The 27090-nt window shown below is 39.4% G+C and overlaps 1 protein-coding gene across 1 annotated transcript in view; it reads right to left on the reverse strand.

Annotated features, from left to right (window-relative positions):
* Positions 1-225: 225 nt before the first annotated feature.
* NMBR (neuromedin B receptor) overlaps positions 226-27090 on the reverse strand; it is a 47992-nt gene continuing 21127 nt past the window's right edge. Inside the window, exons 2-5 of the mRNA XM_084622440.1 lie at positions 20703-20808; positions 18334-20227; positions 4194-4542; positions 226-871 (exon numbers count right to left, since the gene is read on the reverse strand). Of these exons, the coding sequence (XP_084478566.1) occupies positions 470-871; positions 4194-4542; positions 18334-18761 (1179 nt within the window). The 5' untranslated portion in view covers positions 18762-20227; positions 20703-20808 and the 3' untranslated portion in view covers positions 226-469. The remainder of the gene's footprint in view (positions 872-4193; positions 4543-18333; positions 20228-20702; positions 20809-27090) is intronic.

Below are 27090 nucleotides of genomic sequence, written 5' to 3' on the forward strand. Positions count from 1 at the left end.
ATGGCTTTGGAAAAACCACCTCTCCCAGCCCTAATGAACAGAGTGTGTGCATCATTTTTAGTTGTGTTCCTCATACACTCTATTAGAACAGGACAAGAGCAATTAGCAATAGTCATAAAAAGTCACGTACCATAAATTGTTCAGCTAAGTGAATCAATATTCTTTTTTAAATAACATCATATCAGCTACACCACTATTAACAGCATACCTTTGTTGTCCTGCATGTTAAATGTACAGAATTGTGTCCCTTAACAAACAGTCTTAGAAACCCTCATTCTTCTCTTCTCACTCAGTAATATCATTCATTTCTGTGTGAAAGTAATTAGAAGTTAGATATGCAACGGTCCCAAACTGAAAGACTTGGATCAATCCTCTGTTTCAAGGACTAGTGAAAGCACCCTAAGCTATTGACATGGCTGTGAAATAAAAGCTCAGAATTATTCCTAGGTAAAGTGCTCCACTGATGAAATCATAATGACATTTCCTGTTTTAGGTTGTGCCCATTCAGTAGAGTCAAGGTGGTCACAGTGTTCTTGGCATTACTTTTCAGAGAAGTCATTCGTATGGCAGAGGAGCTGAGCAGATAACTGGTGGATCTCTCTTGATGAGATTTCCTCCTGCAGGAAAGCTGACTGTTGAAATGTCTCCTAAAACTCTCACTCAGAAAATACAGTGCAAATGGGTTGACGCAGGAGTTGCAGAAACTCAGTACTCGGGCCACTAAGGTAATGATCATATGTCCTAGTGATGGGTCGATCTCACTGTAATTAAAGGACCGGTACATGTACAATACATGGTTAGGGAACCAGCAGATGGCAAAAAAGCCAACAAAGACCAGAACAATTTTTGCCAGACGCTTTCGAGTTTCCATCTAAAATGATAAATCAACAGAACCCAAATTAACAACACAGAATAGAACTAATCCACGTAACAGACTTAATTAATACATGTAACATTTCACTTAACATTAACTCTAACAATGAATTCAGATAAGATTGGTAAAATTACTTCCTTTAAGGGCTAAATTACTTTTGCTATCTCATTTGCTTTCATTTCTCATGTACAGTTCACTTTCATTAACCACTCCTTAGCTGCTTGCAGCTACACTAGATAAACTGGCCTTTATATATGGGTTTGTTAAATAGATAAGTACACCAAGATGGACTCATATTCCAAGTATATATTGGCTTTCAGCCACCACATAAGATGGTAGAATAGATTCCTTTGGAACATATCTCAACCTTTGGCTAATTTGAAAAAAAAAATTGAAATTTGGAGACATTATTAGTCTGATGCATGGAGTATTAGCTAACCAATGGCACTTACATCCCGTTATTTCCCCCTGGGGCTGAAATGCCACAGCTTGTACCATTCTCTTAGCAAATCCCCAGAACAGGTGCTCTTAGCACTCAGTGGCATCTCAGATGCAGACTGAGGTAAAGGGTCTGGTAAAGCATCCAAAGTGAGACTAGAGAAGCAGTTCCCAATTGCATTGCTGTAGAATAGTGGGAGTTGCAGGCCACCTGTTCCTCCGAAGCCATTTACAGGGCTAAATGTAGGGGAATATGGCCAACACACTGGTCCTCACAAAAAACAAGATGGAGGGAACAGGCCAGGTGGTCAACCCCTGAAGACAGTGAAGGTAGAAAGCCACTGTGTGTTCCCTCCACTGTAGGGAAAGCCAGGGCCTGCTGTGGGGAGGAGGGCTTATGCGGAGGATTCCTGCTTTCTGGCTCTATTTTTTACTAGAAAAACTCAAATGAATTTGGGGGTGTTGGAGGGTTGCAAAACTCTGTGAACTAAACCAGTAAGTATAGTTCACCAATACCCATCCAAACCCAAACCAGCAGGTTTCACACAGCCACAGAGAGCATGCTGTTTTCTATCTCTGCAAAGTTTGTGCTTTGAAGGGCACACACTCTAGGCCTCTGAATCTCTTCCTGCTTCTACTGGGCCTGATTTTCCATTGCCTTTCACCTTGTGCAACCATGTATACTTGTACAAAGTGAGTTGGAAATTGGCTATAAATGCTACCATTCCGATCGAATAGGATTTTACACCCATTTTGCACTCTATTCGCAGCTGTAAATTGCAAAGCTAGCAGAAAATGAGATGTGTACGTTCCCCATCTGTTCTCTTTCTTAGAGAAACTCTGGTTGGAAGCAGGAATCTGAATCCTTTACCATTTATCAAGTGTTATGTACATAGGTCAGACTGTCCTCCCCCTTTTAATCTAATAGATAAACTCAACAAATAAGTAAAGCAAAAATGTGTTTTGTTTTTTAAAGAATCTCTGGCAGTTTCGGAAATGTGATGAAAATTAGCTTTACTTTCCATGAGGTCAAACAAATGGTTCTTTATATTTCACAGAGTAAGAAAATGGTCCGTGCAGTGCTGGTAAGTGTGTGTTTTTAAAAGGAAACAGGCTAGAATAGAAACAAAATGTTGAGTACAGAGGACACAGGAATTTTTTTCATTATTCTGTTAAACATATTTTTAGATGGTAAATAGTTTCTCTCTTCTCAGGGGGTGAAAATGTAACAGTCTAAAATGTGGCAGCAAATACCCTACCTAATTCTTTTAATCAGCATTGGTCTTTTATTAAGCAATCTAAGCTGTCTGTAAAGTGGATGTAGGATTTTGAGGCAGTTTCCCTCAGAAAGATTTACTTTGTTGAACAGTAAAACTGTTGTGTCATTTACATTGATGAGTAGGCTGCTGATATGGCTTGTTGATCTGTCACATTGATTTCAGTTGGCTGTTAATATGCTCTGTCTCAAAGACTTGTAGCATATTGTAATATAGAGGATGCCAAGAAGGATGGTACTACTAAATATGGATCGTAGAGAACCTCTGTACATTCAGCATTTCTATTCAGAGGAATGCCTCCAAAATCTGACCGCTTATCCAAGCCACTTTGTTCTAGAAACAAGAAGAAATCCTTACATGGATTTTTAGCACTTCGTAGTTTCAACTAGATTAGAAGTCCTACAAGAACTGCCTTTTCTGTTGTATTTCAATACCTAGTTTCCAGGCACAAGGTTTTTTTACACCTTTGATGAATCTGGCCCTTTACAGTTTGTTTCCACAGATTACTCTGTAATGCACTGGATTTCTTTCAGCAAGAGATGAGTATATATAGGTCAGAAAACTACAACTGGTTGCCCCAGCAAATGCTGTTTCTTAACAAATACAAAAGTGATCGCTAAATCAACAACACATAGAAATACTCAAGTCACCAATACCATACATTAGTATAAATAGTAATTAATGTCATCAGTTGAATCGTTTGTTTCTTACTACAAAACTAAGACAGAAAAGAAATAAACACACTCTTCAGCTTGTTTTTCTTTGTATTTCTTATCTAACAGAGTAAAAATACTCATTCCAAACTAGTCTTAGAACTGTTGTAAAATAAGATTTAACATAGGGAGATTTTTGAGATAATGGGCCCATGCCTATGAGAATTTTAATATAATCCTAGGCCTATACTATGTATTGTAACAAAGTTCCTCCTCTACCTTGGTGGGTCTTGCGCTTATTGATGGATTTGCTCGCCTTGGAGCTTCACGGCAGTCCTCAGTTGGGCCATTTTCGTGAACCCACAGTCCAGGTCAACTCCTCCTGTGTCTGACCAGGAGTTGGGAGGTTTGGGGGGAACCCGGGCCCACCCTCTACTCCGGGTTCCAGCCCGGGGCCCTGTGGAATGCAGCTGTCTAGAGTGCCTCCTGGAACAGCTGTGTGACAGCTGCATCTCCCTGGGCTACTTCCCCATGGCCTCCTCCCAATACCTTCTTTATCCTCACCATAGGACCTTTCTCTTGGTGTCTGATAATGCTTGTACTCCTCAGTCCTCCAACAGTCTGTGTTCTCACTGTCAGCTCCTAGCACCTCTTGCTCCCAGCTCCTTACACATGTACCACAAACTGAAGTGAGCTCCTTTTTTAAACCCAGGTGCCCTGATTAGCCTGCCTTAATTGATTCTAGCAGCTTCTTGATTGGCTGCAGGTGTTCTAATCAGCCTGTCTGTCTTAATTGTCTCCAGAAGGTTCCTGATTGTTGTGCCTTCTGCCACTCTCCTGTAGCCATCCGGCCCGACCCTGTCACAGCATGTTACAGCTTTTGTGCTTTTATTTTAAAATGTGTACAGCAGACAAATCTTTCACTATACAAGTGCACTGCAAATAGCTTACCTGTCTTTTAGAATGCTCACTATATTCTCCAGGGATATTGTGTGCACTCTTAATTAAAGTCTTAGCAATATGATAGTAGTAGATACTAATGATGGTGAGAGGAATAAGGAAATATACTAAGAATATCAGCACAGAGTGGATCTTCGGGTGCATGTCGTCTGTCTGGGGATAGGGTATGCATGCCCTGAAACTGACGTTATCTGTGCCATTGATGTGGGCCACTTCAGAGAAAACTGCTTCAGGAACTGCTAACATCATGGAGATTATCCAGATGGCAAAAGCTTTAAAACACGTCCACAGAACTGCATTTGATGTTTGGATGTCCATGGGATTTACAATTGCTTTGTACCTGGAGAGGGGCAAAAATAATTAATTAATTAATAATAAACATTCTATGTCTGATGCATAAAGGCAATACAAGCCTTTGATTAAAGTAACATGTAACACTTGAATTTTTCTGATGTGATGTGTCATAGATGTACATATAATCTATTTTACTACAGTATATTGTATTTATTAATGTATATTAAATATAATATTTAATAATTACATTTTTTCTGTGAAAACCACGTGTTGTATCAAGAAATTCAATTCTCTCTCTCTCTCTCTCTCTTTCATGACAGGACACTGAATTATTATAGCTGCAGCCACACCACCTGGGACTGTGGTCTTGTCAGCTCTCATCAGTTAAGTAGTGTTAGGCGTGAACCAGACGCTGCCAGAAATCGATGTTGGTGATTCAGTAGATAGTACACTGTCACCTGAGCCATCACTGAGTCAGTGTTAGAGGGTACTGTGCTGTTGGTGGTGTCCTCTTTAAGCTGAGACATAAACCAAAGTTACTGATCACTTGTGGTAACAAAGAACCCCTGGCTTCTGTTCTGAAGAATAAGGGTGGTCAGGCTGGCAAATTTAATCAGTGTGTCCTGTCTACTTAAATTCCCCAGGCATTTTCAAAGGGACACATTATTCTTCACTCTCTGTCCTAGGGCCCAATCCTGTGAGGTGCAGAGCACCCTGCCCGCCAACTGAAGTTAGTGGGAGTGGAACTCAGCACCTCCGAGGAGGCATTCAGCATATTGAAGAATCTGGCCCATTGTTTATATCTATGAAAAGACATGGAATAGGAAATGGTAAGTAACAGACTACAGATGAAATCAAACATAAATGATGTATTACAACATTAATGAAAAGCAATTATGCAGCTTCTCTATTTGTACAAAATTGGCACAGATGTAGATAATAGGACAATCTGAAATCTATGAGCTGATAGATTTCTATAAACAAATTTGGCTAGGTTTTATTAACATTTGGAAGTAAACCTAAGTAAGGAATGTTATTTATTTAAATTACCAAGGAAACCCATGTTCCCATTAACCTCTTTGATGAACCCAGCCCATTGTACATTGCCAGTTAGGTCATGTAGTTATTATAAATGAGTTTTCAGTTTTAATTAGAAGTCTTCCCTAAACGTCTATATTCCTCCCTTTTCTAACATTACCACCAATGGCAAGGGTGCCTCATTGTAGGAAATATTTTTATAATAAATTTTCTTTCTCTGGAGCTTGGGCATTCTGCTTATAAATACATTCACATGCTCACTTGAAGCTCCCACTGTGAATATCTGAACCTGCCTAGTGGGTATGTTACAGAGCTTCTTATTGTTGGCATGGAAGAAACTCCCTCTGTCATCCTCCCCCCAACCCCTTCCCTCAACACACAAACTAAATATCTTAGTGTTGGAATGAAAGAGTATCCTCTTCCTAAAGTATTTTTGTTGGAGGCACATGGTCTTAAACCCTAATATTGATTATATCATCTGTGACGATTATTTTAAAGAAACAGATATAATTGCCGCTTCAAGAGAAAAAAAGCCACTCAGGCTAGATACTATCATCTTCCATTGCACTTAATACTATGGGAAAGAGCTTTCTTGTGATTTGTTTCTTTTAAATAATAAAATACCATGAATCAGGACAATAATTTACTATAAATATTCGTTTTATGAATGAAACAGCAAAGTACCATTCTCAACATCTGTACTTCTGTGACTGCACTAATGTCATTCAAGGGACTGAGACCTAGGGCCTCTAAAGTATTTAAGCACTTAAATACCTTTGAGGACCTGGGGCTGGCTGAGCTCCCTCTGCTTGCGCTGTTTTCAGTATTGTATTCTTTCCTTCCTGCTTACAGAATATGCATGCATGGGAAGACATATAAAAGTTCAGATATTATCAAAATACCACTCTGGGTACCGAGAGTAAATCTGAGTTCTAAAATATGTTTCATTTCCTTCTGACTATTTTCCTTCTCCTCCCCCAACAACTTCATCATTCTCACTGAAGTTGATTGGGGAAAATAAATTTTTTAAAACAATGAACCAAATTCAGTGTTTGGATGTGCATATAGGGCTCCCATGAATCCAAGTGCAAAATTTAGCCTGGTGTTCAGTCCTTTTCCAGTGCTATGAAAGTATGGGAGATTATCAAAAAGTGTCTGCATGAAATGATTGAAATTTGGAAGGGTCACCATGTGTTAATGCCATATTTGCTCTATGAATCCTCATGGAGAAGTTTAGAGAAAAGAGACAGCAACTGAATGAGGTCTTTATGGACTTGGAGATGGTTTATGATCATGTACCACAAGAATTAGTTTGGCAGACTTTGGGACAGAAAGATGTGCTGGAAGGATATGTCCTTCTTATCTAGGATATGTATGATGGAGTGACTACCACAGTCAAAACCAAACATGGCTACAACTGAGAATTTCCAGTAAATGTTGGCCTGCGCCAAGGTCAGCATTGAGACCTTTTTTGTTTTTATTGTCTTGGATGTGGTAAGTGAGAATATATGAAGGGAGTCACCTTGGAATATGCTGTTTGCTGATGACTTTGTGATCTATGCAGAAGACTGTGAGATCCTGCAACCAACTTTCAACAGTGGCAACACAGTTTACAGTGAATGTTGGTAGGACTGAGGCTGTGACAATTGATGGAGGAGGACCTGCCATAAAGGATATTACAAGCAAAGAACTTAAAGTGAAATAATTTAAATACCTTGGATCAATGGTTGCTGACAATGGTACCTTCCTGAGCGATGACTGAGATCATACCAAAGCTGCTTGGTGCAAATGGTGGGCGATGCCCCCAGTTTTTTGTGATAAAAAGATACCAACAAAGTTAAAAGCTAGAGTGTACAGAACTACAATTCAACCCGTCCTAATATATGGAACCGAGACTTGACCAGCAACAAGAAAAGAAATCAGTATGCTCTCCCCCATGAAATAAAGATGTTGAGATGGTCAGTTCCATGATAGAAAATGAAATGAGGTTGTGAGAGGCCTAATGCAGGTTGCCCCAACTGAAGACAAGTTGAGGAAGGCGAAGCTACGTTGGTATGGATGTGTCCAGTGGAGACCTCAGAGTTATGTTGGTAGGATGGCCTTTGCGATGATTATGGATGGAAGATGATCAAGGGGGTGGCCAAAGACTCAGAACATGGACTGGATATCAGCAGAACTTAGAACAATTTTCATGACAGCCAGGAGTATAATCATGAGTTTTGGAAGAAGGCTTTAAAAGTTGCCAAACTGGAATAGGGAAGTAGCAAGAAAAAAGAAAAAGAAGTCTCTAGTCCTTACAGCTATACCACCACTACAGGCATCAGACTCCCTGTGCTACTCTGCACTGTACTGAGTCCACTTCCTGCCACATACACTGTACCCTGAAATGAAGCACGTCTAAATGCCTTTTGGGTATAGCTTCAGCAGCTGGACTAGGTTTTTCTCTTACAAAGCCATCAGAGCCACCACTTTCAGGCAGCTTGTCAGCCATCAGGTAAAGTGGCTTTCAAGGTAACAGCCACAATGACAAAACAGAAATATCACTTTTGCTTTTCTGCAAATTTGGGGTGTTTCTTTCCTTGTCTGTTTGTCACCAATGAGATCTGTTTCATGGGCCTGCAGCACTAACAAGCAGCCTCGTCCAAAACATGCCAGATTTTCTCAGTACTTCTAACACTGAGATGACTCATTTGCTTAGGCCCTGATCCTGCACCTTTGAAGTCAGGGGGTGTTTTACTGTGCAGGATTAGGGCCTTAAAACTACACCATGTAATCTGCATGGAAATCAATTGAAACGAGGACCAACAAAGTAGTCAAAGGCGGGTGATCCTCACATCAGGAAGATCTAGTCCAATCTTTGAGCAGGGGATTGGACTAGATGACCTCCTGAGGTCTCTTCCAACCCTAATGTTCTATGATTCTATGATCAGAAACATCCATTTCAGCGTTATGTTCTAGAGACAAGCTCCATCCACACAAACTGTTCGACAGCAATCTGAGAAGTGTAATGAAAACCATTTGTCTGTACCTTACAAAAGAAAATCCCTTCCATTTCTTAACAAAGAACCATAATTAATATTGTCAAGGAATATGGAACTACAGGGATTTCCTTTACTTTTATTAACAATGCTGTTGACCATATAAATAAACTCCTGTAGTAATGCCAAACAATTAAGTGCAATGTCCTGTGTAAATGAGATGTATATGCTCTCACCCCTTACATATACACAGTGCTAACACACCACATTCTCAGCAGATGTAAATAAGCATGACTTCATTTGTTGTTTGCAGTTGTGTTGTAGCCATGTTGGTTCCAGGATTTTAGATACAGTGTGTGAGATAATATCTTTTATTGGACCAACTTCTGTTGGTAAAAGACAAGCTTGGAAGATATCACCTCACCCCCCTTTGTCTCCATAATTTCATTGACATCACTGGGGCTATGCCTCTTTATACCAGCTGAAGATCTGGCCCAAATTGAGATGTTATTAACTGATCTCTTTCTATAAAGGCAAGCACCGATACTGCCCTGCAGTTATAGAGACAGCTGGATCCGCCAGTTATGAAAAGAGTGAATGTTTTTTTCAATTTGAAGGCGTTTGTAAAAACATAGATGATGCAAAAGTTATATCTGGTTACATTGCATTCCTGCTGTTTTTGAAACGATTGAAACACAGATTATGTTTATCTGAGAATTTCAGAGACGTTAATGGTGCCAACTACTGACTCGAAAAGAAAAGGTGTTGATCACTGAGATGTAATTTAAAGCTGATTATTGAAATTGTCATATTACTGTGATTTTTATTGGGCTATGTTTTAAGGCTATTGGGGAAGTTTTTTTGGTACAACTGACAGCCACATAGCTTCCATTTTAAGATAACAGGACCAGTGCTTAGCCCACAGGTAATCCCCCAAAATGTCATCTGCCATGTTCATCTCTCTACTGGCATTTTACTTTGAGTGTGATTATGTATAGGTTTGAAATATAAGAAGACATTATTTAGCTTGACAATATAAAGGGTCATCAGGAGTCTAAATACAGAATTAAGGTGTAACTCAGCACTTTTTATGACGAGTCAGTGTCCAGTAGTAGATCATGCAGAGAAATTTTAGACCGGGAGGGTGAAAAGTAAACCCTCTAAAGCAAATCCTGCTTTCCTTACATGAGCAGCTGCATTGACTTAATGAGTCTATTTGCCTGAGTAAGATGAGCAGAATTTGACTATTCAGTACAGGAGAAAATGACCTTATTCATATGTTCTAGTGTCCTGGGAAGTTCTTTCAGGACACCTGAAATGTCCCAGTTTTTCATAGAATCAGTCCATCCATTTGGTGCTGTTTGTTTTTTAACAAATATAAAATGCTTGTTCAAGACATATCCCTTTGCTGAGTAGAACTGCCTCTGCATTTACCAGTGGAATGATCATTCAATGTGATGACAAGCATTAGGAGTGAAGAGAAGTTGAATGGGTGAGTGGAGACATGATTAAAACTGTTCATATGCTCAAAGTGAATGTCAGTGACACATGTTCAGTGTTTCATGATAAGTTTCTGCGGAAACAAAATCTGCCATGCCAAAAAATTGGTCCTTTTGACCCAGGAACTGGCAGCAGCAATAGCCTAGCATGACACTTTAAAAAAGAAAAGGAAAGCTTATGCTCAAATAAATGTGTGAGTCTCTAAGGTGCCACAAGTCCTCCTTTTCTTTTTGCGGATACAGACTAATACGGCTGCTACTCTGAAACTTTTAAATAAGATACTCTTGTCTTTGGTATGATGATTTCTCCACCCTAAAAGGTGTCACCGTAAAAAAATTTCCCATTTTTGATTTTGAAAATATGATCACCTTGCAGGTAGGAAGTACAATTCTATCCTACTCAAACCCTCCTCCCCCCGTCTATATCTGGAGTTTCACAGGAAGATGGGAATATTTCTCTGACTTTTCTTTTTCTCTTGCCTCTTCCTCCACCTCTCATCTAAAATAAACCTACTGTACTTCTTACAGGCTAACAAAAGCCTCCCAGCAGGAGGCCAACTCGCATATCCATGAAGAGCCATAGCCTCTTACTGCCACTGGCCTGAATCCATTTACCTGGTATTGCACAGCCTTTCACTGACTGATAAAAGACATCTTTATCTATTTGCTCAAGCCTGTTCCTAAGGAAGGTGATGATGTAAGAACGAAAGGAGTATTTTCCAATATTCTCTATTGTAATGATATTTAAGCGTATACATGCATCCAAAAATTCGCTGATGGGCACCTTTTATACAACTTAATGTGCCATAACAGATTTGGTTCAGTATGGAATCTGGTCAGAAAGGCTAGCAGTGACTGCGAAAACAGCAAAAACGAAGGGCCTGATTCTTCATTCCATGACACCCATTTTACACCCCTGTCTAGTCTAGTAATAGACTAGATGATCAGGCTATAAAACTTATTGGCTCCTATGAGTCTTGTATCCTGGAGGTTTGAATGGGCAAAGCATTTGAAGGGAGTGAAGCATTTTGGGTTTTATTCCTCTCCCCCTTGCCCTCAGTATGGGCCTGATCCAAAGCCCACTGAAGTCAAGGTCCTTAGTGAACTAATGATTTCCAAAAACTTCCCAGTACATCGGAACAGGTTGGTTTCAGAAAATGGGGAAAGTGAAACAACTTCACTATAGTCTGTTTAAAATAACACTCCCACTAATACATAATTTATATAAACATCATTTCAAGGTGTGTATATATAACCCACCTCGATATAATATACTGTATGGCCATTGCTACTGCCCAACCTTAGGCAGTGGGTCAAGAAGCACACTATTGCTCTGCACATGCCTGAATAAAGAAAATCAATTTTCATCTCCTAAAGGTACGACTATCAGAGGAGAAGGTCAATAAAAGATATTAGTTGCCCAGAAGCATAAATGTCTGGAGGCAGAAGCCTATGGTGTACAAATCTGTTCAATTACAGTTTACCCTTATAAAACTATTACTGTCATAAACCGTTCCCCATGTTTCCTTTTTAAACTCAGTGATGGGCAGAATAATTAAAGAGCAGCTACAGGATAGCATGTCCCCCTGATTTTCAGAAGTGTCATGGCCAATACTCAGGCAGTGTAAATGAGTACAAAGCTCTGTTGACGTCAGAGTCATGTCCATTGACTGCAGCTGAGGATCTGGCCTAACATTTTAAAATCCTGAAGAAAAGGAAACTGTTGCCTCATCTGCCTTTTCAGCTGTTCCATACCAGTTGCCTTAGTCTCCCCTTTTCAACATATCTGATTCCATTTCATTTGCACCTTCTGCAGAAGCTTTGCATTATAGCAACACAGAGACATCCCCCTAGATTGTTGTGTATTTGTTTATTGTACCTAACAAAAGGATCAAAGACACAAAAGTGTATTTAACAAAAATAAAGAAGGTATGGAGAGAAAGCAAAAATACACAATTAAAGAGCTCAGTGTGTAAACCAAGTATTGAAAAATAAAACAAAAGGTAGAATATTAATGTGGAAAAAACAATGGATAATACAAAAGGAACAACACACACACAAAACAGGAAATAGACAGAGAAGGCAAAATGAAAAATGATACACAAAAAAATTAAACCCCCAAAACCATAAAGCCTGAAAGAACGGATGTTTCTATAACAAAACACACATTAGAAATATTCTGTTTCTGATGCAATTCTGCAATCTGAAGCAATGATGCAACATAAGTATACATTTTGGGTGAGAAATATATAAAAATCAATTTCTGTGTGTGTGTATGTGTGTGATTTATATATATATTATTTATAGAATAAATATGGAAGGTACTTAGCTCTTATATTTATATATATAAAAGAGCTAAATATATTCACTATTTATTCTATTAATAAATCTCTTCTCAGTATGGTCAGTAAGAAATCTTTCCCCCCTGGATAGCATTGCCCAAAGAGCTATGTGGACTAGGTTTCCTTTTTCACCTTACTTTGGACCACTGCTAGAGGCAGAGTACTGATCTTGATAGTATGATCCAATGCAGTAAATCCGTACACTCCCGTACATTCAGTTAAGCTGTGTGAAATGGTTAAAACTCAGAACAAACTGGAGGATTTGGGGCTTTTCATACTGTAAGTAGGTAACATTCTGATCCTCACCTGAAGAGAAAAGATACATACAATGCATATAATACACAATGCCCCTTTTCTGGGGGTTGCCTTTATTGTTAACTTACATAACAACACCAAAACATGAAACTCAGCTTAAGCTATCTCCCAACAGAACCTTCTCTGGCCCAGACCCTAGTTCTCTGTGTCTCATCCCTGGTTTACACTACGAGTTTAGGTCGAATTTAGCAGTAGTCAGTAAACTGCACTAGCGAGCTTTTAAATGTCCAAATGCACATTCTATCACCATTCTGCACTTGCTCAGCCTATAGTTGAACTGCTCCTTACTACTGTTCAGGGTGGCTGTGTATGGCCTCATGAGCCATGGCATTAAGGGGTAGGCTGGATCCCCAAGGATAACTATAGGCATTTCAACATCCCCAAGGGTAATTTTCTGGTCTGGGAAGTAGTTCCTTCCTGCAGCTGTTCAAACAGACCAGAGTTCTTGAAGATGCGAGCATCATGCACCTTTCCCAGCCATCCCACGTTGATGTCGGTGAAACGTCCCTTGTGATCCACCAGTGCTTGCAGCACCATTGAAAAGTACCCCTTGCAGTTTACGTACTGGCTGCCAAGGTGGTCCGGTCCCAAGATAGGGATATGCATTTCGTCTATTGCCCCACCACAGTTAGGGAACCCCATTGCAGCAAAGCCATCCGCTATGACCTGCACATTTCCCAGAGTCACTACCCTTGATAGCAGCAGCTCAGTGATTGTGTTGGCTACTTGGATCACAGCAGCCCCCACAGTAGATTTACCCACTCCAAATGATTCCTGACTGACTGGTAGCTGTCTGGCATTGCAAGCTTCCAGAGGGCTATCACCACTCACTTCTCAACTGTGAGGGCTGCTCTTATCTTGGTATTCTTGCACTTCAGGGCAGGGGAAAGCAAGTCACAAAGTTCCATGAAAGTGCCCTTATGCATGCAAAAGTTTCGCAACCACTGGGAATCATCCCAGACCTCCAAGACTATGCGGTCCCACCAGTCTGTGCTTGTTTCCCAGGCCTAGAATCAGCGTTCCACAGCATGAACCTGCCCCATTACCACCATGATATCCCCATTGCCAGGGCCCGTGCTTTGAGAGAAGTCTGTGTCCATGTCCTCATCACTATCATGATCACGCTGTCGTCACCTCCACTCCTGCTTTTGCAGGTTCTGCACATACTACAGGATAATGCGCGAGGTGTTTACAATGCTCACAACAGCAGTGGTGAGCTGAGCAGACTCCACGCTGCCGTGGTATGGTGTCTGCAGGAGAGCAGAGTTGCAGTGGAAGCGGTAGATGACAACGGATGCCACAGAACGACAAGAGGACCTGCGAGGTAGATTCATGGCACCAACCAGGAGAGCAGAGTTGCACTGGAAGCAGTGGATGATGATGGTTAGCAGTCCTACTGCACCGTCTACTGACAGTAGTATGGTGTCTGCACGGAAAAAAGGCGTGAAACGATTGTCTGCCGTTGCTTTCACGGAGGGAGGGGCGACTGATGACATGTACCCAAAACCACCCGTGACAATGTTTTTGCCCCATCAGGCATTGGGAGTTCAACCCAGAATTCCAATGGGCAGTGGAGACTGTGGGAACTGTGTAAGGAGGTGGGGATGGCAGATACAGCACTCGGTATCTGATTGACTACACCTGTTGGATGGTTTAAATTTCTTCAAACCCCTCCATCATACACTCAGTGTGCCAACAGAATTTAGCACAAAAAAAGTGTAGAAAATAATTACTTTGCCTCCGGTCCATGTTTTAAAGAGAGACAGACTTGATTAGGAGAATGTGGACACCTCTGAGCACAGACTTCTAGTCAAGATAAATCTTTTACTATTAGTTCCCCACTTATGGGATAAAGTCCATAAAACAATACTACTTGTAATGATGTTGCAGCTCTGCAAATGCTGACACTGTGACATGACATTACTCATGAAAATACCACTTTCTGTGGCCTATGTCTCATAAAATGACCTCATGGTCCAGTGTGTATGCAAATATTTAAGGATACAAACCCAGTAGCTGCTATGGGATATTTTGCACCATTGCTGAAAGACCTCATCCTATTATTTTAATTGGGTATCTGACAATGTAAGAAATAATAGAGGTATGAAGTGACTCAACAAGCATTTTATTTTCTATTATAAAGTCAGAAATCAACACTGAACTCACATATTTTTAAGGTTGTATAGAACTGTAGTTGTTTTTCTCTCCATTTCTACATCTACTTTTGCATAGTTCCAAGAAATGCTACTTGAAGCCATAGAAGATTAAAGTAATATTGTATTGAATAGCTGAGCTATTCAAATCTTAATAATGATGTAAGGTGCTGATCCAGCAAAGCACAAAAGCAGGTTCTTAACTATAAGCATGTACTTAAATGTTTTTGGATTGGGGCCAAAATGATGATAGGGCTTTGCTATTAAAATGTAGGAGTTAAAAGGCTGGCTCTAGTGTAATCAATGACAAATCTCTTATTAACTTCAAGGGAGCCTGAATTTCAACCATGACCATTACTCAATTATCCTAAAAGCCATCTAATTAGTGCTTTCTTTCGGTCATGCTTTTAAAAAAGAAGAAAAAGTCACTCTGTATATATGGTGATAGGACCCGATTTATGCTTGGTCTAATTCCATTGATTTCAATGGAGTTACACAAGGGCTGCATTTGACCCTCTGCACTTTAAGCATTTGTTAAAAGGAAAAATAAATCTAGAGAAAACAGCAGAATTATATTTGATCACAATATTAGAAAAATGTGACCATGCAAAAAAGTATGAGCTATAAACAGTAGCCCATGGTATTGCTAAAGGAAGCTGAAAATGTTAGGCTGAATCTTTCGCTGGTGTAAATCAGCATAGCTCCATTTACACTTCCTGAAAATCTGGTCCATTATCCTTAACTCAGCAGAATCCCACTTGTTTCACTTCCAGACACACTGAAACTTGTTTTCTAGGCATTTTACAGATATAATTGTTTCTAATCCTCACACAGTACAATTTCTACAGGAAGTTTACATGGAGAAAGATCATGGGAGCCCAGTATTCTACAAGGGACACAATACAAGGTACACATTTGTTTCACTAAAAGGAAGAGGTCACCAGTTTTCTGAGAAAATATTTATCTGTAACTGAAAGGTCAAATGAAATACAAAGCACAGTTAGAATAGCTGTCTATGGAATGAGTACCACTGTAATATCCAAACAAGGAAATTAATATATAATTGACCCCCATCCACAACAAGTCTCAACACTCAAATATACTGTTCAGTCCATGGTGACTTATGAAGTCAACCCTTGTAATATTTTATTTTCAGAAATCACCATTACTGTAACATGTGTCACTTGATGTAGGGAATTTCCAAACTTATGATTACTATTAATTACACTATGGGAATATTTAAACCTTTCCTTTTTGCTCCTCATTCCAGTTTCTCCCAACTCCTTTTATACAATCCAAATAGTAAATATAGGCATACTTTTAAAAAAAACTCTGAATATTTTATATATGTTATTTTGTATGTTTAACCCCATTGAAGTTTAAAGGGAAAAATTCAATCCCTTTTTCCTCCTAAAGCTAAAAAAAGATAAATTCACAAATCTCTCCTTAGGTCAGTCTAAATATTTTCAGTTGATTCTCGTGTCAATGATAGACCAGAAAAACTTTTAGTTCCAATGCAGTAAAAAAGTACAAGTACTTTAAAGGGTATCTTTGAAAAGAGTACGTTTACTGTGCACCAAACTAACCATGTAGTAAACTACAGTGGGACCCCTGTAACTTCTTTGGCAATTAGTCCAGCATTCCTTCAGCATGAATGCCTTCCATTTAGTTCAATGGGAGCTTAAGGTCCACAAAAGTGCAGGATAGGGTTGAAAGAGTCCTCTTCAACTCCCATTAAGTCAAGACTCTCATTGACTTTAATGAAAGCTGGACGGTGTCCAAAAGTAATAATGACTCAGTCAACTGAAGTCAATGGAATTTTTTGCTGAGTAAAAACTGATGGATTGAGATTGGTAATTATTTACCAAGTGAATAAGTCCCCAGTAAATGAAAAGATAATCTACAGAAGAAAAGAAGAAATACAGCTGTCAAATAATATGCTTGGCTTTATCAGGGAAATCACTCACATTTCTACTACACATAATACAATACAACCCTCTAAAATGTTAAAGGAACCACCTGTAATAAAAGTATTTTACACAGTCAAGACAGTGTGTGTATTGCTGTTTTCTAGGATGTCAACACTAAAATATATGCAGTCATCATGACTTCAGTAGTATTATTACTTTCATGCATCTTTATTAATATAACGAGGATGCAAAACTATATGTATAATAATACTGAATTTATGATGACTCAGAAGTTATATCTCAAAAGTAAAATAAATGAAACTTGAACCTCTATACCACATCCTCCATATTTCACTGGTGATTTGACAAATCTCTGATTTGAAAATACATTCCTTCCATATCATATAGAATATCACAATAGCACTTTTTAAAATGAAAGTATATTTTGCATGTCCACTTTCATATACAAGGCAGTTTGAGGTAAATTCCTGAACTGATGAAATTAGAGTGTTACATTCTCCTTTAAGGATCTTTCATAAGTTGTAGTCAAAAATACCAAACATTAATATAGATTGAATGCTTTATACAAAAGTAATAATATAGGGCCTGATTCAAAACCCACTGAATTAATCTGACTTTGAGGGGCTTTTGGATCAAACTTTTAGATGAAATTAGACTCTTGCAAACTGGCTGAAAAACTGGGGAAATAATTTTTTTATACCCTGAAGGAAAAAGTTAAAACAAAAACAAAACAAAAAACAACAAAAAACTTGTGTAAAGCTAAAGATACATTTTCCAACACAAACCTTTATCACTGTTATACACTGAAAGCCAGTCATACGTGCACATGGTCAGATAAGACTTCCACAGAAGTCAGTGAGAACTTTGCCTGAAAGAGTTCAAGAACTTTCATCTGTAGCTGAAGAAAAGTGTTCAAAACAGGAAAGAAAAAAAGATGATAATAATTTAAAGGATGCAGTCAGTCATTTTGCAATACTTTTGTCATTTAGGACCTGAGCCTGCAATCCCTTCCTTATTCAAGCAAATACTACACCTGGGAACAGTCCCAGTGGAGTAATAGGGCTGCTCACATGAATAATCACTACCACTGTGAGTAAGAGTTGTCAGACTAGGACATGAGGGATGGTGGAAAGAGAAAGTGTATTTTTCTTTATCTGCTATTCCTCTAGAAAAGTTTGAAAATGTTAACGGAGCTGATCCGGTAGCCTTGAATTCCTTGAATGGTTCTCTTTAAATCATTTAGCAGAAAGAGATGCAGGAATAAACCCTTTCCTCTTTATGTGTTGGTTATTGGGGGAAAAGGGGAGGGAATTTGTTTGTTGTTTTTTATGTATTTTTGGAATGGAGATGAAATGGGTATCACTGTTTTGGGCAACAAAATCAAGGTATATAATTCAAGGGCATGTCAAAACAGAACATTTTGGTGCATCAGCATTCCTATGATACCAGAATAGTTCTGGTACTAATATCTGGTAGCTAGTTGCTCCTGTAGAGCAGAAATTTCTCTCTCTCTCTCTCACACACACACACACACACACACCCTGCAGATAATGATGATCTCTAGGCGTATTGCCATCTTACCTGTCTGCACTCAGGGCGGTGAGAGTGAAGACGGACACGCCCACCGAGGTGAGCTGGATGGCAGGGATGAGTTTGCAGCCCACCTTTCCGAACATCCATTCCTCGAAAAGGTAACGGGAGGCATCCACCGGCATGCAGGTCACCAGCAGCAAGAGGTCTCCGGCGGCCAGGCTGGAGATGAAGATATTGGGCACGCTTCTCATAGCGCTGTTGGAGATGAAGATCTTCACCAGGGTGATGTTGCCTAGCAAGCCCACAGTGATGATGAGCAGGTAAAGCGAGGGGATCACACAGCGGACGATAAACACCGCCGTGCCCCGGGAAGGGGGCAGGAGGTCTGTTTCCAGCAGCACCCCTGGCACCAAAGCATTGCTTACATTTCCTCCTGGGGGCTGCACGGTGAGGTTGAGGGAGAGCTCCCCAGCCATCCTCCCAGCTCCGGAGATACCAACTGCAATGGGAAAGAGCAAAATAATTTGTCTCTGAGTCAGCAAAGAAAATCTTGTTCTTTCTTTCTTCCAAGTTTTCTCCCACCAAAATCGCAAAGGAGGGATTGTCTGCGGACAAACACTGAAGAGTTAAAAGAGAGAGACCTTCAGTTGTGTCATTTCTCTACCCAAAGCCACTTCTTCGGGGTCAGAACAGTCTCTTGCACATTGGGAAGATGAGGGGAACTAAACGAGATCCAGAACGCAGCTTTCTGTTCTTAATCATCATCTTCAGGATACTTCTGTTCTGAAGGGCGCATCCCGAAGTCCTTTCTCACAGCTGGTCAGATGGGAATAGTGATGGGACTCGCATAACTTCTAGCCGGGTCTTCACTGCTCTGGCAAGAGAAAAGACTGCAGCCCTCCAGGGTCTGTGGACCTGTACAGCTCCTTCCACAGGCTTTGATGATCCCCAGCCTCTTCCTGTGCTGTGTTTCAGTCCCTTTCTGACAGAGCCCAGCTGATGGACTGGAGGCAGGCTGGGTCTTCTACTGCCTCAGTCCTTCCATTTTTACATTCGCCCAGCTCCGCCTTGCTGGGAGGAGCCACCAAACCCATTGGGTTGAATGCCTGAAGTTTGGTCCGTTGTGGTTGTGGAAGGAAGGAGCTCTTCATCTCCAGATGAAGGAACGTTTGGCTCGGACACCAGTAAAAAAGGCGATAGTGAGCACGCTCCACACCTGTCCTGCTCCGAATTACTATCATTTCCAGCTGGAGCCCAAGTCGGAGTAATAAACCAACCACCTAAGAATGCTGCTAACTAGATAGCTCTGCCTTTGGCCCAGAGAGCTACCCAGTCCGTGTTACTGACTCTAATGCCCATGCATCGAGCGGGCGGGGTGGTGTGGGGTGGAGCTGTCCAGTTTTTAGTGCTGAAAACACGTAGACTGTCCTTAGGAAAGAAAACCTTTTTAGTCCCGGACACTTTCCAGTGACTCTTGAAACTGACTAGCTTTAAAGGGGGGTGGGGGGCGGATGGACCTATATTCAAACATCTTATCCAACTGTGTTTGTTTTGTCGAGTTCAAAGAGCGTTTGGCCAACAGGCTAAGAATGTTTTGCTTTGAGTTTTTGGTTTGTAATAGTTCACCTAAAATTCGTCTGGTTTAAGGAAATGGAAAAAGCTGAGATGTATCCGTGCTGTGCTATGCCAGTGGCAAATCAATATATATTGTAAGTGATGGTTCGGTCTGTGTAGCATAGGGTCTCTCACCAGAGTGCCTTGCTCTTCCATTAACCAACATGCTTGACATCTTTGTTGAAACACGGTGGGTCGCTCGAAAATTCTTAGACTACAGTTTGGGGACGGGTGTGCGTCTGGATGTTTTTGTCATAAAAGACTCACATTTGGTTTCCTAATTGTACCCTACATTTTCAGCGGGATCCATTAGTTTAATGCGATGCACCTGTACAAATATCGTACAATGGAGAAACATCTAGGTGAGTGGAAGTTTTCAATGTGAAGAGCCGGATTATAGCAATGCAGTGAAACAGCGCTAGTTGCCATGAGTACTGTCTGGAAATTGTTTTCTATCTTTATTTTTTTCTGAATGCTACCAAAAGGCATGGAACAAACGTGCACTGTTCATATTATTAAAACAATACCCATGGTATATTTGGCATACAGGATTAAAATATTATGGCATCTAGAAAAAACAAGATTAACGAATGAACACATGCAGAAAATGGTGAAGTGGCAATAGGAAACTAATATCGTAACAAAGTCTGTCACCTGTATGAGATAATACATATCCTGTCAACAGTGCATTATCCAGTAAAGAAACTGGAATTATAAGGGAAACTGGTTTATCTTTAATACATCTTTATATACATAAAGATAACCATACATACGTTTAACACACTATTGCTTTGCAAACCTACCATCAATACATTAATTCCTGGGTTGTATTCCTGGCTCTGCCATTGATTGGCCTGCTGGGTAACCTTGGGCATGTCATTTCACCTCTATGTGCCTCAGTTTCTCCATCTGTAAAAAAGGGGAAATGATATCAACCCCCCTTGTAAAATGCTTTGAGATTTACTGGTAAAAAGTGCTATAACTGCTATGTTGTTGTTATTTTGTTACTGTTGTTTTTAAAAAATATAACATTTCTAATCTCCTGGAATATATAATTTATTACAGTATTGTAGATTACTGATTCATGTACTGCAGAGTACTATTTTACAGAACACAGTAGATTGTACCGGAAACAACCTGGGCTAGTATTCAGAAACATCTGACATCCAGACTACAAGTTTGCCACTAAGTGTTTGCTGTAGAAGCTCACAGCTGTCATGTAACACATACATTTGTTTAGCTATTGGATTTATATTCACACTTCAGCAAATCAAATTGTGGTTCCTTTGAGATAACCTGGAACACATATTCTTGCTTTGAGTAGTTCTCAAAATTACTGGTTTATTATTGATAGAATAGACTTAATTGAGTTTATTTTAACTCTGTAAAGGTCATTGTTCACAATACAGATATTAAATTACCTTGAACGTTTTCTAACCATTATTCACTCTTCCTCCTGTTGTAAGGTGTCTACTGATTGAGAACGATAGACTGAATTAGTAAAAGTTAAATCTGTCTAACCCCCAAATGTATAAATGGCTTGCCTAGTGACTTTTTTGAGAATGCATTTTACTTGTGAACAATAAATATGCTTGATTTGGAGTGATGGTTTGTTATTGTTTATGTATTTCAATACAGATTTATGTGGGTGATCACATGTGACAATAAGAGAGAAGTTGGTCTTGGTTAGAAACTCATCGTACCAGGGAATGGGGAAATTCGAAAACCTGAGTCGTCTTGAACCAGTCAAATCTGAAACGCCAACTGAGCATCAAAAGCAAAACATTTGAAAGGGCTTTTACTTGGTATTTTATCCTGCATTCGTGGTTTGTGTGCTAACTCCTGAAACTAGCCAAGCAGCCGCTAGCCTCTTGACTCAACTCGAGCGAGTCCACGGAAAATTGCCATTCTGACACTGATATATGAAAGAATTCTTATCCTGGCAAAGTGTAACATGTTCTTCAAATTGAAGGGTGAATTTTCAACAGCGTCTAGGTGATTTAAGAGCACAGGTCAATGCTCCTAAATCACATTGGTGCTTTTAAAAATCCCACCCTGAATCGATGCCTTTGGAAATCCCCCTCTAAAATTCCTTTAAGTTTAATTTAATTTGCTTTAATTCCTTTAAGTTTTACCTACATCACGTTTTCAAAACTCAGCACAGAAATTAATTATGGTCTGACATCTGTAAATTACACGTTGGAAACAGAATGATAGATCTTGCCTCCAGTGCCTTTCAAAGGATAAGCACATAGACCACAAAGAGCAAGAATCTACTGTCCTTGGCGAGGAGAGGGAGCAATCAAGGGACTCAGATCTTGATGTTCAAACTATCTAGCATTTACTGTTGAAATAAAGGCTTTAATCCATATCTTCTGATACTGTTGTTTATTTCAGATTACAGCCTACGGGCACACAAGAAAAAATTGATACGTTAGTTTCAGAGCAATGGAGCGAGGGAGAGGAGAGAGAGAGAGATTGCAACAAGTTAAGTAACTCCGGTGAGAAAGAAAGTAACTGTGGGCTGAAACTCACTTTTCATTCATAGCAGTATACATTGGAATTTTAAAATCACGGTATGGCGGGCAGATTAATCTTTGAAAACACTTACTATGCTGTACGGCTCCCCAAAAGGGAAAAGGCAAATCGGCCCATTCATTAAGACAAAACGCCTTTTTACAGAACTGAATAACAAGTCGGCATGGGAATGAAGCTAATAGACTGGCCCCACACGTGTCTCAAGCGCCATCTACTGAGCACTGCTCAAAACAGGGAATAAATTCAGTTCCCATCTCTTTGTTTTGCTTAGTATTTCTGGAGCAGGTACTTGTGCATATCAGCGGATGTAGATCTGTAGCTGCTGTGACCAACTTAACATAGCTCCAAATCGTCGTTTCTGTCCAGCAAGTCTGACGGCAAACTCCACTCAAGGCACAGGTTCGCATAGGCGATTAAATCATAGCTTGCAATCTGAACATTAAGACCTATTAGGTCCATGTGATAATCTCAGCCTTTAGCCCACAGCAGATTTTGATGGTTGAAAGCATGATGCTTATACCTTCATGTAAAAAACAAACAACAACAATATTATTTAATCACAAATTGCATAACTTCTTATTCTTCTAGAGGAATAACTTGAAAGGTGCCTTTTTCTCTCATACTACTTGTGTTATCTCTCAAATATCCACCATACTGGGTGAAATATATTTCAGAAAGACTTCTCACTCCAGATAAGGAAAGTAATAATCATCTAATATCAGAAGAGACTCCAAGTGTGAATATTAACTCTAAATAGGTTACACAGTGCTGTATACTCTGAAAGGGACATGGGCTAAAAAATCCTTGATGTAGAAATTATCAAAACAATGTCAATTTAACAATACTTTACACTGTATCAGAGAATGAATGGAAATGTTTAAAAAGGTGCTGAAACAAGTAATATTGCTTGTTTTATGTTCTTCTAATCTTACATGGAATCTCAGTTTAACTATCCTTTAACCCAATTCCAAGTAATGCAAAATAGAAAGAATTCTTAAATCTTAAAATGGAATTTCCCATAGAGAAACTAGATACCAGGCCTCTCTAACAGTAAAGCAGAATGGACTTTTGATGAGACATGAAGCCCCAGGGGTGTCACCCAAAGCAGAGTAGATTCAGATAAACTGCTTCTGCTTTATCCAAGGCAGAAAGTATTATTCTGGTGACAACTATCAGTATTTAAAGATCAAAAATTGGTTTATAGCCAAAAGAGAAAAAAGCAGATTGTCAGAGCAAGTATTGTGGAGTTCTTGGAAGCCTGATAAAGAGAATGACAAACTCCAGATAATCAGAAGTACTAGTAACACTTGGAAAAAATAAATACAGAAAATAAAATCCTGACCCCTTGAAGTCAATGGAAAAACTCCCACTGATTTCAGTATTGGCATCTAAGGTATCTGCCCTACTTTTCCACTACTCTATTGAAAAATTAGGCACAAAGCATGCCTTCTGTGTTAATTTGTCAAGGACATTTTATGGAAGAAGAAGTGGGGGGGCATTCCTCAGATCTGAATAAAATAGCCTAAGCAGCCCCATGTCTTTCTTCCTTTCTTTAAGGTAAATAATATTTTGACAGATTGAGTAACTGAGGAATTCAGTGGGACAGCCCATGTACATAACCAGTTGGAAAGAGTCCAGAGGAGGGCAACAAGAGTGATCAGAGGTTTGAAAACCATGACCTGTGGGATAAGGTTGAAAGAATTGAGCATGCTTTATCTAGGAAAGAGAAAACTGAGGTGAGAACCTGAAAACAGTCTTCAACTATGTAAAAGCATGTTATAAAGAGCATGGTAATCAATTGTTCTCCATGTCTACTGAGGTTAGGACAAGAAGTAATCAGCTTGGATTGCAGCAATGGATATTTCGGTTAGATATTAGAAAAATGTTCTAATTCTAAAGATAGTTAAGCACTGGAAGAGGTTACTGTGATACTGACATACCATGTACCAGCTCATGCCAACATCCCCATGTCTCAGAGGAATACCGACAAATACATGAAGAAATGAGAAAACAGTTTTAAATCATTCAAAGCAGAGGCCAAATTAGAGGGAAATAGCAATGGGACTTTCCCAGGCTCCACACATTTGAGTCACACTCTCAGTAGACTGTGCAGATGTTTCAAATATGATTATGCATGCTCTGGGCTCGACTATGCTACTTGGGCTTGGTTACCCCTCTGTGGGGCTCAACCGCTTTGCTGGGTTCTTGGTTAGGCAAACAAATTATCAGTTGTGGTATCTCCCAAGTCCACCCATCCTCAGACTAAAATGAGTTGTCACAGTGAGTAGATTGTACATATCTTCATAATATCGTAAGCCTAGGTCCAAAAGACTTAGGGGGGTGGAACTCCCTTCTCCCTCTTTAATAAGGCAAAGAAATATCATATTGTAAGCCTTCTGTCAGCCAATGGCAACAGCAAAGGCAAGGTTTAGTCTGTCAGGTCAGACTAGATGATCACAGTGGTCCCTACTAGCCTTGGAATCTATGAGATCTACTATCTCGGGCTCTTTTTTCTAAAATACATAAAGCTTGGTTCAAGCCCAAACCCAGAGCCATACTCCTACCTCTGGTTCTGCCGAAATAAAATATAACCTCACTGACCACCTTTGCCGCTGGTTTTTCCATAGTTTTCAGGTTAAAAATGAAGTAGATTTGAGTTCTCCTACTGTGGCTTTTTCTTTTATTTTTTCTTTTATTTAAAGAGGGCCCTAACCAATACAAACAAAAACATATTTTATTGACTACATTAAACAGTGTATTTTCACTGGCGACATGTATCCTAAAGGGAGTAAGTGAAAAAAGTATTAATGACACTAAATTGAAGGGTAGCATGCTGTGATAACTGAATAATCTGGAGGTATAAGCATTAAAATCTGTTTATGTGCATATAAATCAAACTCCAACTGCATTTTTGAGCAGGGGAAAGCCGAGACATTTTACCAATGATTTTTAATTTTTTTAAAAATATGCTCACATATAGAGCAGCTGCATACTTTAATCCTCTCAATATCATGTAAATATTGATCCCAAGATGCAAACCTATTTTGGATAAAAGATGCAATAGGCAAAAAGTGGTGGGGGGTTAGGGGTTGCAATAGCTATCTATTATTGCAATGAGTCAGACAAACTACAAACAAATAAAATAACTCTCATTGTACAAACTCTCTGAGATTATGTTCTTGCTTAAAATGTGAAAATCTTTTCTTTGGGAAACTTTTATATGCAGCCTGAGATACAAATACAGAGAGGAAAAACAAGATTGCCAGTCGTGCACAGCTTTTGTTTTGAGGACACTTGTGAACGAGAACTGGATCAAAGTCAAGAACTAATTTTGCACAGGTTGTCAAATAGCCTGGATCCAACACCCGCCAAAGTCAATAGAAGAACCCCATTGATTACAATGGGTGTCAGATTAGGTGCTTAATAAGAACTTCCAGTTTCTTAGAGATACCTGCATATCAGTGGTTTAGAGGCTAATGCCTTTGGTAGTCCATTAGTAGTCTTCTGCATTACACATAATTTTAATTTTTCTCTTTTCTAGATTAATGTTCTCACTAATTAAAAATAAATAATAACAAAAGTAAGGGAATAATGGCCCTGCCTTGAGCCAGGCATGGAGTAAGATTGTACAGAGCAATGTTCTAGATCGCGTCTACTAAGGCAACTCCAGCTTCACCTCCAATTCTTTGGGTCTTTCTTGATAAGAGATAATTATTTATGATGAACAGGCTCAAACTGTGCAATGGTTTTCTGCACTGCAAAAGTGGGATTTAGGATGATGCCACCACATTCATACACTTAAGCCCAACGCCAGGATTTGAACTCAGGGTTCCCATTCAGTAAAACACTCACTTAATTTCTAGTCTGTGTTTAAGTCCCACTAAAAAATCAAATTGAAGTCAATGAGACTTAAGTACATGCATGATGTTAACCATGTGTTCAAGTGCTTTGTTGAATAGGGATGGATTTAAGCCACTTAATTTTAGGGCACCTACTTAAATGCTTTGTTAGTGCATTAGACCATAATGCCACATATTCCTCAGTAGTACTACGGTTAAGCAATAGCTGTGGTAAAAAAGGTTATATATGGAAATAAGAGGGAAGCACAAAAATATCTATTCCTACCTTTTCAGTTCACAATCCTGCAACTCTTACACATATGAATAATTCTTCACTTCATTGGGAATACCCAAATGAGTAAGAACAATTCACATATGCAATGTGTTTGTAGGTCTGGACCTTTAGTGGCTTGCTTTACAGTCTGGTTTAATTTAGTTTTCCTAGGAGATATAAGAAGGTTTGAAGTTTCTGAGTTCTAGGGTATTTTTCTCGTGGTCATTAATCCTGGGAAAAAAATTATTATTATTTATTCATTATTTATTGAATTAAGGCCTGATTCCTAGAATGAACAGTATCCACAATTCCCATTGACTTGACAGTAGCTATGATTGATGTTAAAAAGTGGCTGCTTTTTTTTTATAATATCTGAGAGCTATAACTGACTACAGTTCTCAGAGGAAAATAGTTTGAGGACATGATGTCCTAGTATGGGAGCAAAAGATTGCTAGTATTGAAAGAGAAATGATATAAAGTTACAAAAAGTAAACTAAAGATATTTATATGTCAGGTAATAACAAAAACTGGATGTAGGAA

The sequence above is a fragment of the Lepidochelys olivacea genome, assembly GCF_965140295.1.
Source record: "Lepidochelys olivacea isolate rLepOli2 genome assembly, chromosome: 3".
In the NCBI taxonomy this organism is placed as follows: domain Eukaryota; kingdom Metazoa; phylum Chordata; order Testudines; family Cheloniidae; genus Lepidochelys; species Lepidochelys olivacea.